Genomic DNA, 11,607 nt, shown 5'->3' with positions numbered 1-11,607 from the left:
GGACGCCGCCGCCGGATGCGCAAGGGTCCGCAGCGGGAGACACGGTCCGCAGGGCGCGGGACCGGCAGGGGGCGCGCGCGGGGCCGGGCGGGGCCGCACCTGTGCTGCGGGGCTCGGGGGGAGGATGCTAGGGGGAACCCGGGCCCCGGAGCAGCTGCGCGCCCCGCCCCGCGGGCTCCTCCCCGCCGCCGCGGCCCCCCGGCTGCTGCCCCGATGCGCTGCGCCGGGAGCTGGGGCCGCGTCGCCGCCGCAGCTGCAGGGGCGCCCGGGCCGGGTGACGCCGACGCCGCCCGCGCCCCTCCCAGACCCCGCTGGCCGCATGGAGCCCCCGGAGGGCGCCGGCCCCGGAGGTGAGTGTGGCCCCAGTCCCTAGAAGTCCCCGAGCTTCTCCTTCCCCGCAGCCAGCATAGCCCCTTCCCCCCCCCCCCTCCCCCGGCCCAGGGCCCACTCATCGGCCGCTCCCGGGGGCCGCAAACACCCACCGGTAGCTCCGAGTGAGCCTGGCCGGAGCGGGTGGAAGCCTGGCCTGCCGCCGGGGAAGCCACGCCGGGGGCATCTCCCGGGAACGGCCCCCGCGCTAGGCGGGGGGCGCACACACCGCGTCCCCGCCCCCTTGTCTTCTGAGCTTCAGGCCCCGGCAGCCGCCAGGCGCGCTCCTGGGTGGTTGGCCCAGAGTTTCGTGCCGAACCCCATCCCAGCAGAGCCGGGGTTCTGGGGGGTCAGGGCATGGGGCGTGTCTGGGCCGTGGTTTGGGGTCCGGGTCGGCGAGGCGTGGGGTCGACGCTGCCCTCCTGGGCCGCGCATCTGCTTTGTTCGCCCAAGTCGCTATTCACCGGGGGCTCGGGCAGGGAGGCCGCCTCTGGGATCCTGCAGGGGACCGCGCTTGGACAGGCCCTGGGTGAATGGGATGGGGGGGGGGGGGGTGGGCAGCGCACCCGGCAGGGCCTTCGGGGCGCCTGCCTCCACGCTAGCCGGGGCTGTCGGCCTGGGTGAGGCACAGGGCGCTCACATCTGGGAGGGCAGATGTGCACGGAGACCTCCTGGAAGCCTCTGTCAGCTCCCGGTGACTCTGGCGTTTGAGATTCTACCAAGGTCTCCCCTCTTGGAGTCTGGCCCAGGCAGGGTGGCAGCTGGTGATGAGAGGAAAAGTCTAGGAACCCCATTTCAGAGTCCTTTGAGGAAGAGTGTTTGGGCGCCGTCAGCGCCTCCACCGGCCTGGCCAGGCCCCAGATGCATCATGGGTTTCCTGGAGGTCCCATCCCAGGGAGCCACTCTTGACCGCACAGGGACCTGTGGAGGGACACCAGCCACATCAGCGACCTCATCTGGAGCCCAAAGGGATGGCCCCGAGGGGTGTCCTGAAGCAATGGGCCCACCCACTGCTGTGTCTGCAGTCTGAGTTGGGCAGGTGCGTCCCAGACAACTGTCTGGAGGACCTTGTCACCCTCCCTGCAAGCACCACCAGACACACCCAGAGCTGGTGCGTGTGGGTTTTGTCTTGTCATTTGTGGAAGGGATCCACCTTTTTCTTGCTGTTGACAGTCCCAGAACCCCAGGACTTCCCCGTGGCAGCTTTGAGGGGATGTGAAGGGAAAGGTGAGGGCTGGGGAGCACAGAACTGGGAGATGGGGGGAAAGCAGCCTGGCCTTCAGTTTTTATGCCCACTTCTGTCGGTGGGGACAGATTCACTTCCCTGCAGGGCTGCGGGAGCCCTGAGTGAGGTAAGGAGCGAAGGTGTTTGGTCGGGAGAGGGGCTTTATGATTTCAGTTTCCGACTCTCACTTACTGAGGGCACAAACATGTATTTATCAGGTGCCCACCCTGTGCAGGAGCAGCGGTGGGAACACAGCAGGGGCAGATGGGGCCACACTGACGGGCTCATAACTCTTGTTACCTGGTAGCCATTTCCTGCCTACACAGTGGCCTGGTGATCTCCATTCTGTGGGATCTCATGAGGTCACACACGGGTGGCTCTGTCTTTCTCTCAGCTCGCTGACTTTTGAAAACTTTATTTTGGAGCATGTGGGACACACAAATAAGTAGAACAGTGCAGTAGAGCTCTGTGTGCCACTTCCCAGCCTGCTCTACCAGACCACCAGCATCCTCCCTTCAGGAGTAGTTCGTAGCCAGTCTAGACACACTGTTTCATCTGAAAGTATCTCTGAAAGGTCAGGTCTTCACAGAGCATAAGGAAAAGCCCACTTTTGCATCTAAACAAATTAACACTGATTTCTTTTTTTAATGTTTGAGAGAGAGCGTGAGTGGGGGAGAAGCAGAGAGAGAGGGAGAAGCAGCGGGGATGGGGGGGGGGGGAATCCCAAGCAGGCTCCACGCTGTCAGCACAGAGCCCGACGTGGGGCTCAAACTCACAGACCGTGAGATCACGACCTGAGCAGAAACCAGCTCAGACGCTTAACCGACTAAACCTCCCAGGCACCCCAACAATGTCTTCATACCCAAGTGCGCAGACATGGAAATGAGAAGGGAGGCGGTGCACTTCTTGAAGGGCCCCAGCTGGGGAAAACCAAGGTTGTGGCCCACCGGACTCCAAGTCTGTCTGAACAGGCACAGGGAGAGGCCACGGCCCTGCACCGAAGAGGTTGAGCCTTGGCAAGGCCCACCCAGCATCCTCCAAGTCCAAGGACAAGGGGCTGGGGAAATGGGGTGTGAGTGCCCCCCACCTCTGTGACCATCTCTCCCTCCCCACTGCAATTGTGTCATATATATTCATTCATTCACTTCATTAATTTGTTCAACTGTTCATGCAGTGCACCTCCTCAGTGCTTAGGGCAAGGCCCAGGGCACGCAGCAGGGAACTTGAAATTTGGGCCAAGTGCTCACACAAATGTGCCGGAAAATAGGTCAGCCACATGGCACAAGGTAACCCTATCATATCCATCCACTCACATCAGCCACCAGTGCTGGGGGGCAGGACTGTGGTAACCGAACTGCGGTCCCCATGGGGCACTGGTTCGCTGTCTGCACAGGGCAGGGCAGCGCAGCAGTGGCCCTGCAGGGGCTTAATGGGGGCTGTGCTGAGAATCACAGTGTTGCTACCCCACCCCCTGGCCCCAGGTGACCCAGGGGCTGCTGAGCCTGGCTGTCAAACACACCTGCCCCATGCCTGCTTTTCACTCCTGTCTCATACCCTAGAAGAGCTGTGGGTCTCATCCATGGAGAGGTGATTCCTAGCACGGACGCCTAGTAACTATGCGGTTGGGTGTTGGGCTGGCTCGTGCATTCAACAAACATTTATGGTGGACCTACTGTGTGCCAGGACCAAACCTAGGTGCTAGAGGTCACACTTCTCTTACCCACTCCCAGGCTCTGAGCCTGATGCCTGGTGCATAGTAGGTGCACAGCAATTGTTAGTGGATGTCTTGAGTCCTCCTGGATTTGCCCTTCAATTCCAGCCAAAATCAAGCTGTTTCCACTGAGGATTTTCTTTCTTTTTTTTTTTAAAGATTTTAAGTAATCTCTACACCCAAAGTGGGGCTCGAACTCACAACCCCGAGACCAAGAGTCCTATGCTCTACTTACTGAGCCAGCCAGACACCCCTGAGGATTTCTTTTGAGGTATAATTTACATATCATAAAATTCATGCTTTTAAAGCATACAGTTCTGTGCTTTTAGCGTATTCACAACATTGTGCAACCACCACCATCATCTAATTTTAGAATATTTTCATCAACTCGGTGGGGTGGGGGTGGGGCCTAGGTGGCTCAGTTGCTTAAGTGTCCAACTTCAGCTTCAGTCATGATCGTGTCCTGATATCATGGTTCAAGTGTTTGAGCTCCGCGTCAAACTCTGCCCTGGCAGTGCAGAACCTGCTTAGGATTCTCGCTCTCTCCTCTCTCTCTGCCCCTCCCCTGCTTGTGCTTCTTCTCTGAAAATAAATAAGCTAAAATATACATACATACATATGTGTGTGTGTGTGTGTGTGTGTGTGTAAATTTTTTCATCAATTCGAAAAGCAACCCCATACCCATTAGTTCTTTCCCCATTCCACACACACCCCAGCTCCTGGAAACCACCACCTACTTTCTATGTCTTTTCTAATCTACTCTTTTTATTTTTAAAACTTTTTGTTTTGGGGGCGCCTGGGTGGCTCAGTCGGTTGAGCGGCCGACTTCGGCTCAGGTCATGATCTCGCGGTCCATGAGTTCGAGCCCCGTGTCAGGCTGTGTGCTGACAGCTCAGAGCCTGGAGCCTGTTTCAGATTCTGTGTCTCCCTCTCTCTGACCCTCCCCCGTTCATGCTCTGTCTCTGTCTCAAAAATAAATAAACGTTAAAAAAAAAAAACAAAACACTTTTTGTTTTTAATGTTTATTTATTTTGAGAGGCAGAGAGAGAGGAGAAAGAGAATTCCAAGCAGGCTGCACACTGTCAGTGCAGAGCCCAGTCAGGAGCTCGAACTCAAGAACTGTGAGACCGTGACCAGTGCCAAAATCAAGAGTCAGACGCTATACCGACTGACTAATCCACTTTTCCACCCTTTATGGATTTGCCTGTTCTGGACATTTCATATAAACATTACCACAGCGCATGGCCTTTTGTGACCGGCTTCTCGCACTTACCATGTTTCTGAGGTTCATGCATGTTGTAGCCTACATCGGTGCTTCCCTTCTTATGGCTTCTTATGGTTCTTATGGCTGAGTAACATCCCATGGTGTGGATGGACACACATCATCCGTTGATGGACATCTGGGCTTGACTCCACTTTTGACTACTGTCATACTTCAGCGAACATTCACGTGCAGGTGTTTGTGTGGATGTGTGCTTTCAATGATCGTGGTTATAAGCATAGGAAGGGGACTTCCGGGTCATGTGGTGACTCCATATATAATCGTTTGAGGAACCACTAGATGGTTTTCCACAATGGCTATACCACTTTACATGCCAAGGTCAATCCTGCTCCTTCTGAGGGGCTCAGAACCTTCTCTGTCCCTGGCCTCTTCTGCCCTGGCATTTTGACTCTTAATCTCCATGACATTCTTCCTGACAAAAGATCAGTGAGTGTCCTTTATGGCAAAAGTTGCATCTTCTGCATTTTCATCCCCCCACAGCTTTGACACAGGCCAAGGACCAGGGTTTACAGAGTACAGATCACCCCAACTGCCAAGAGACATGGAAAGGAATAAAAAACTAGACACCTGATGACTTTGAAACATTCAGGGCTACCATTTTCTGTTGGCTCCATGATACCATCGACCGCAAATGCTTTGTTATTTCAGAGATGTTGAAATTTGCCAAAATGTGCTTCTTACAGTCAGCACAACAGGCTAGGCTGTCCAAGACCCCTGGACCCCAGCATCTGTAATGATGCTCGTCCCCCACCTCATACTATCTCAGCACCTATGGACTTCATCCTTCCCACCTGGCCTGCATCTCACATAAATGGAGGTAGAGGTTATCCTACTCAGCTCAAAACCCTTCAGCGGCTTCTCCCAGCTCACTCAGAGTAGCAGCCAAGGTCCTGATGACATCTGTGTGATGTGCATCCCCTGCTGTGTCCCCCTGCCTCACCCGTCACCATGGGCCATGGGTATAGAAGTGTCTCAGAATTACGACAACACACACCAGTGTGATGTGAGCCCATGGATACTCACACCCTCAGAGAGAGGGACTGGGGTTCTGTAGTCCCCACCTCAAGGAAACAAAGCAGTGTCCCATGGAGTAAAGGCTCCTTGAGGACTCTCGACAGGGATTCTCAGATGGCTGGTCGGAGGTTCAAGACAGGCGTCCCTGCTGACCCCAGCTCAGAGCAGGGTCTGAATCACATCTCTTGTGCCATCTTGCTGGGAAGGTGTCCTTGCTGGGCTGGGAGGGCCAGGACACTGGTGGATGTAACTGTATCCTCCAAGGATACTCCAAAGCCACAATCCAAATGTGTCAGAGAGCTGGAAGCCAGATCCCCTGAGCCCCTATCCAGCTCCAAGCCCCATGTGATGACACAGCATGGGCAGGGCCCAGTCCCATCTCCCCTCAGCTATACTTCCCAGGAACAGTGGTACCCTCCAAGAGGAGGCCAAGGTGTTACCCAGAGAGCCCTACAGCTGTGAATGGATGGCATTATCTTCCCACTCAGCTGAAAACCCTTTAGACCCACAGGACCTGCTGGGTGGCATCCAGGCTGCTGACCACCCTGTTGGGGGGGACAGGCCCACCCCAACAGGCAGCTGTTGGCAGTGGGGGCCCGACTGGACCCTCCTAGATGCAACACTCAAGGCAGATGCTCCTGTAGCTTCGCACACACCCAGCTCTCAATGTTGACCCCGTGGGACAGGCATGGATGCTGGGGCATTGCAGAGCACTGCTGAGGGGAGTCAGGAGGCATTTGTTCACTCTTTTGGGGGCCACGGTAGGGACACGGAGGAACCAAGGGGTCCAGCTGCCTCAAGGGACATGCCTCACAGGTCCTCTGGCTGAGTTCAGGGAGTGACAAGGTCAGGCAGCAGGAGGGGGAGATGGGTGGGTTCTGGAACATTTTGGAGAGGCTGGTAGGAGGTACGGATGGAGGGACGTGAGCTGAGAAGACAAGGTGTTGGGCCGAGGAACGGAAGGGTGCAGTTGGTGCTTCCTTGGGGCAGGGACCCCATCTCTGAGCGGCTCAGCCTCTACCAAGCAGACTGCCCACAGGGCCTCCTGCTCTCATCTGAGAAAATCATCAAATGCAAAACACGAGTAATTACGTCTTCCAAAAAAAAAAAACAAAAAAAAAAACAAAAAAAACCCCTGCAAACCTGGAGAAACACTCCTCAGTATCTTACTATGAAAATGCGTTATTCAGCATTCAAACACAACAGCATAGGACTTTAAAAGTCAATCCACAGAGGGCAGGCAGGCCAGCAGGGGCCATTCTGGATCACAGGGACCCAAAAGGCAAGGAAATGCTAGAGAGACCACTGCACCCTCGGTTGGACTTAAGAGTAGAGACAGAGGACGCTGTTGGACACCCCCTTCCCCATCCACAGGAGGCCACTGCCCAGTGTCTGGCATCCGGGCCCAAGGCTACCCTGCTCACTGCCCGGGGCCTCAAAGGGGGGCTCAGTGAACCAAACACCCAGGTCTTCCCCGCCCCCATCTCTCCTCCCAGGTAACACCGTCTTTGTTGCAGAAATGGTTAAGGAGAATGAGGTGCCACAGGCAGCCCTGGGCACCCTGGCCCATGGGACAGGAGACAGCTGCCACTCGCCCACGGCCGAGGAGGAGGTGGGCATCCCGATACCAGCACCGGGGCTCCTGCAGGTCACAGAGAGGCGGCGTAAGTACAGCTGACCTGCCCAGCATGTGTCCCACGGGGACCATGATCCCCTGGGAAATGGAGGGCAGGGTCCCCATCCTGTCCAAACAGTACCCCAGGTGTATCCAGGGTGGCAGTGGTGGTGGTGCTGAGCTCTCACAGCTCTGGCTCTGTGGGCTTTGGCTGTACCATCTGCAAAGTGGGGGACCCCAGAAGGTGTTTAGGGTTGAGTGTGTGGAGTACGGGGGTGTCTGGGTCTGCCCGTCTTATCCTGGCCACACAGGGCTTCACCCGGAGCTCTTCTTCCCTGGGGCTCATGGGGGGCCTTGGGTGGACGGACTGCGCCCATGACGAGCCATCCCCCTGCCCGGCCCCGCAGAGCCCCTGAGCAGCGTCTCCTCCCTGGAGGTGCACTTTGACCTCCTGGATCTCACTGAGCTGACAGACATGTCCGACCAGGAGCTGGCTGAGGTCTTTGCTGACTCGGACGACGAGAGCCTGGCCAGCGAGTCGCCAGCAGGTGGGCTGGCGTTGGGGCGCAGTGAGCAGCGTGGGGCGGTCCTGGGGCCCAAGCCGACCAAACACAGCTCTCCTCAAACCCCTATTTCGGAACATAACTGTTGCTCACATGTGTGTCAAAATCAGTGTTTGTCACTGTACCATTTCGTTCAATATTTTGGCATTTTATTCTTTCTAGTAATCTCTATCCCCAGCATAGGGCTCGAACTCACGACCCCAAGGTCAAGAATCGCATGCTCCTCCAACTGAGCCAGCCAAGCATCCCAATATTTTTGCATTTCACATGTCTATTTGCCCAACTTTAAGGAATTTCCCTCCTGTTTTCCTCAATTCTCCTTTCCAAATGCCAACAAAAGGCCAAAGCCATAGTCCCACCAAAAAGTGAAATTTACTAAATGTGAATGTAATCATTCACAAGTTAGGCTAAGCCAAGCAGGGTGGCCTTCATCGACCCTGGCACCACAGTTCAGTCCTTTGTTTCCCCTTCGGTTGCTGGGGAAGTGTTGCCCTTGACCCAAGACCTATAGGGCTCCAGAAACAGCCACGCAGCCAGTGGGGGTATGGGGACCCAGGGACTGTTTTCTCTCCCTGATCGCACCTCGTGCAGGCAGGGGGTGGAATGGGGGGCTCAGGCTCCAGCTCTGTACTGTACAGCCTGCACCCTGGGAGGGTGACGGACTGCTCAGATGCTGTGGGCCAGGTTCACAGCCAGGGTGGGATCTCAGCTGCACAGAGACCCTCTTTTTTGTGGGCATCACAAACGTCCTTGCCCATGCCGCCTCCAGACCCCCATGTCCGCAATGCTGGTGGCCTGGCATCTGTGTTTTCTAAACACCCGGGGGACCCCAGTGTGCAGCCAGACCCCGTGTGAGAAGCACACGGGGGCCCAGCCCAGTAGCTGCAGGAATGACCTGACCCTTATGTTCCCATCAGGCCTGCACCCACTACCCCGGTCTGGCTGTCTGCGCTCCCCCTCCTGGACGCGAACCAGGGCCGAGCAGAACCGAGAAAAGCAGCCACTTGGTGACCAGGAGCGCCAACCAGCAATTGTGGACACATTTCTCACCGTGGAGAGGCCCAAGGAGGACTAGGCCAGCTGGCCCCGGGGCCGAGGCAGGACAAATCCGGACAATACTGACCCCATGGACACTGCCCACCCATGTGGCTCTGGGTCAGGTTCTCGGGGTGCCCCAGCACAAGCACAGCCCAATGGCCTTATGTCCCCCTCCGTCCCAGTCCCTGAGTCTCGGACAACAATGGCTGAGGACGAGGTGGGAGTGGCCTAGGCCTTTTGGAAACTTCTGTCTGCAGGAGGGGTGCTCTCATCTGCCACAAGAATCCCGAGGGGGTGTGGGGTGAGGGGGACCTAGGTCGGAGACAGCTTCTCTGCAAACCCCCTGAGGGCCTCAGGGTTCTGGTCTGGGAATGGCCACACCGTGCTCCAGCCTGCGGGATGCTCTGCTATCCAGCCAAGTGTGTGGGTAGGGGAGTCCGTCCTGAACATTGCCACCTTCATTTCAGTCCCATCCTCTTCTTGCCACCCAGGGAGCATTGCTGGCACCAGGGCCCCCTCCTCAGGCCCTCAAGACCCTGCTTGTCTTGGTCCCCGTGTGACAGCCAAGCCCACCCTCCGTGGTTCGTAACACCAAATAAGGCACAACCGCCTCAGACTATGTGGGTGGGCGGGGTCTGCCCTTGCCCGGGACACAGTCCAGCATCTGTGCCCCTGCTTGGCGTCCTGGCCTGGGGTACAGACGCCCGAGGGGGACTGGGAATATGAGGGGCCCTCGCACAGCCCCCAGGCCCCAACTTAAGGGCATCAGGCTCAGCTGCTCCCAATGCTGCTTTTTATGAGCTAAGGGATAAAAGAGGCTTCTGGTCTGACAGCAAATCCAAGAACAGTTTAAAAATAAATACGTAAGTCTGCTTTCGGTCCCCAGGCCAACCCGCCCTGACCCGTTCCCCACCGAAACGTTTCTAAGGGAGGAGAACCTGCCCTCCTATGGAAGCCCCGGGGGTGCCCTGGGCCCGCTGTGCACAACTAAAGGCAAGTCCCCCGCTGAGAACACAGGCCTGCTCCCTCCACTCGAGGAGGACCAACTCAAAGGACGTTTGCCAGGCACCATCCAGAAGTCCACTTAAACACAAACCCCGTCAGGGCAGCTGCATGGCCCCCCCGCCCCCTGCGTCTTTTTCCTCCATCTCTAGCCTTCCTGCTATGGCTTCCGCAGAGTTTATTTACCAACATTGGGATTAAAATCTCACCTCTTCCTAAGGCCCAACCAGTGTCTCTTCCTTTCTAGGTGACACCAGAGCTCAGAAGAGCGTGTCGAGGGTAGAGGAGCTGCCCTAGCAGCAAAACTGCGCTGGGCCTTCTCCAGCTGAAGCCACTGGGGGTTCCTCGGTGCTGTACTCTGGGCTGCTTATATGGGTCACGTGTCAGGGACAAGTGCCCTGGATTTCTAGTCCTTAGGAAGTGAAGATCCCCTCCTACGCACGCACACGCACACGCACACGCCCAGGCCAGAAGAGGCCCAAGGTAGCTTCCCGGCAAGTCTTCTGAGCCCAGGCAGATTCCCAGAGCAGCGACTGGTCACGAGGAGGCAGCCAGCAGGTTGGGACTGTGAGGAAAAGGCCAAGGGTGAGGCCCAAACCCCAATTCTTTTGATTACCCATGTAACAAGGGGCCCAGAAAACAGGCCCAGGGCTCCTTGCCAGGCAGTTCCTCCTGCTGGCCTCTCTGGAGGGAAGCCCGAGCCTCCCTGATGGAAGGTTCTAGGCCAGGTCTCCCACATCCCTGGGCCCAGGAACTGACTCAAAGCCTGTGTAGTGTGTGGCCAGGTGGCCCAAACAGGGTGAAGGGGTGAAGGAAAGGGCTTAGGAGACTCCAGAGGGAGAGAGAGCAAGGGTATCCAAGACAAAAAAACAGCAGGGGTTGGGATTCACCTACGTGTGCTGGGGGTGTGAGCCTGAGGGAGGCTGCACCAAGCCCCAAAATGGACCAATGCCCAGGTCCTGGACATCATGGGGCTTTCACGGGGTTGAGGAGAGCACCTCCCACCTCTGTCAGAGGGTCCCATTAGCTCAGCTAATGAAGGCTGAGTTTAGTGGAGACTTCATGACATGGTGAGCTCTGGACAAGTAAAAAAATCCAACGATGGCATGTCTTACACACAACAAAAACGGAAAGTGCTTGTCCCAACTTGGAAATTCTATTTTTGAAGCAAACACAACAAATGATTCAGAAATTTTTAAACCAAATCCCAGCGTCTGGTCTTGACCAAGCAGAGAACAGAGGTCACGTGTGGCAAGTGGAGACGTCCCACCCCCACACCCAGGGTGCTGTGAGCAACAGCTGGGAGGCAAGCAGGTGTCACCGGGGTCCCAGACATCCACCCGCCCCCTGAGAGGCAGCGGTTGACACCCCTTTACTGTCGTGGTGCCGAGGACTCTGGGAGGCAAGCAGGGATGCTGCCACTGACCCCAGGCTTCCAGTCCTGACCCCAGCTGCCCGGGCTGGGCCCTTGCTGCGCTCTCAGACCAACCAGACAAAATAAGGCAACAGAGGCCTAGAGCTCACAAGCCAGAATTGGCCTTCCTCTCGTCTGGCAGCCGCCCAAACACCAGGAAGAGGGTTACCGGGGGGGGGGGGGGGGGGGGGGGGCAGCAACAGCAGGACTCTGCACACAACCCACAGGTCCCCAGCTCGGTCCAGACCCTCCCTCTCTGTGATTCTACGTTTTGTTTTTTTTTTTTATTTATTTTTGGGACAGAGAGAGACAGAGCATGAACGGGGGAGGGGCAGAGAGAGAGGGAGACACAGAATCGGAAACAGGCTCCAGGC

The 11,607-nt window shown here is 56.8% G+C and overlaps 1 protein-coding gene and 1 long non-coding RNA gene across 6 annotated transcripts; one reads left to right on the top strand and one right to left on the bottom strand.

Annotated features, from left to right (window-relative positions):
- The first annotated feature begins 9 nt into the window (after nt 1-9).
- DBNDD1 (dysbindin domain containing 1) lies at nt 10-10,045 on the top strand. Of its 4 annotated transcripts, none has more exons than XM_058707610.1 (5): nt 251-350; nt 3,465-3,576; nt 7,119-7,265; nt 7,624-7,764; nt 8,697-10,045. In XM_058707610.1, exons 3-5 carry the CDS (start codon nt 7,121-7,123, stop codon nt 8,852-8,854), a joined length of 444 nt encoding a protein of 147 aa, XP_058563593.1. In that variant the 5' UTR covers nt 251-350; nt 3,465-3,576; nt 7,119-7,120; the 3' UTR covers nt 8,855-10,045. The 4 variants fall into 4 exon arrangements, with proteins under 4 accessions (XP_058563591.1, XP_058563590.1, XP_058563593.1 ...); XM_058707609.1 differs by having other exon boundaries at nt 252-350; nt 7,098-7,265; XM_058707608.1 differs by lacking the exon at nt 3,465-3,576 and having other exon boundaries at nt 10-350.
- LOC131499533 (uncharacterized) lies at nt 9,981-11,402 on the bottom strand. Of its 2 annotated transcripts, none has more exons than XR_009255936.1 (2): nt 10,710-11,402; nt 9,981-10,384 (listed from the first exon to the last, which is right to left on the bottom strand). It is a non-coding gene; the product is annotated as an uncharacterized LOC131499533 (long non-coding RNA). The 2 variants fall into 2 exon arrangements; XR_009255935.1 differs by having other exon boundaries at nt 10,714-11,402.
- Nucleotides 11,403-11,607: the final 205 nt, after the last annotated feature.

Source organism: Neofelis nebulosa, chromosome 17, assembly GCF_028018385.1.
Source record: "Neofelis nebulosa isolate mNeoNeb1 chromosome 17, mNeoNeb1.pri, whole genome shotgun sequence".
In the NCBI taxonomy this organism is placed as follows: Eukaryota; Metazoa; Chordata; class Mammalia; order Carnivora; family Felidae; genus Neofelis; species Neofelis nebulosa.
The sequence above is the reverse complement of the archived record's forward strand: the minus strand, read 5'-3'. Positions and strand labels throughout refer to the sequence as shown.

Bases quoted from the DNA above. Each gene is read 5' to 3' on its own strand.
- DBNDD1 (XM_058707607.1), top strand. From the start codon at position 125: ATGCTAGGGGGAACCCGGGCCCCGGAGCAGCTGCGCGCCCCGCCCCGC. The intron at 7,266-7,623 runs GTAAGTACAGCT...CCGGCCCCGCAG, and splicing joins GCAGGTCACAGAGAGGCGGC to AGCCCCTGAGCAGCGTCTCC. The intron at 7,765-8,696 runs GTGGGCTGGCGT...TGTTCCCATCAG, and splicing joins GGCCAGCGAGTCGCCAGCAG to GCCTGCACCCACTACCCCGG.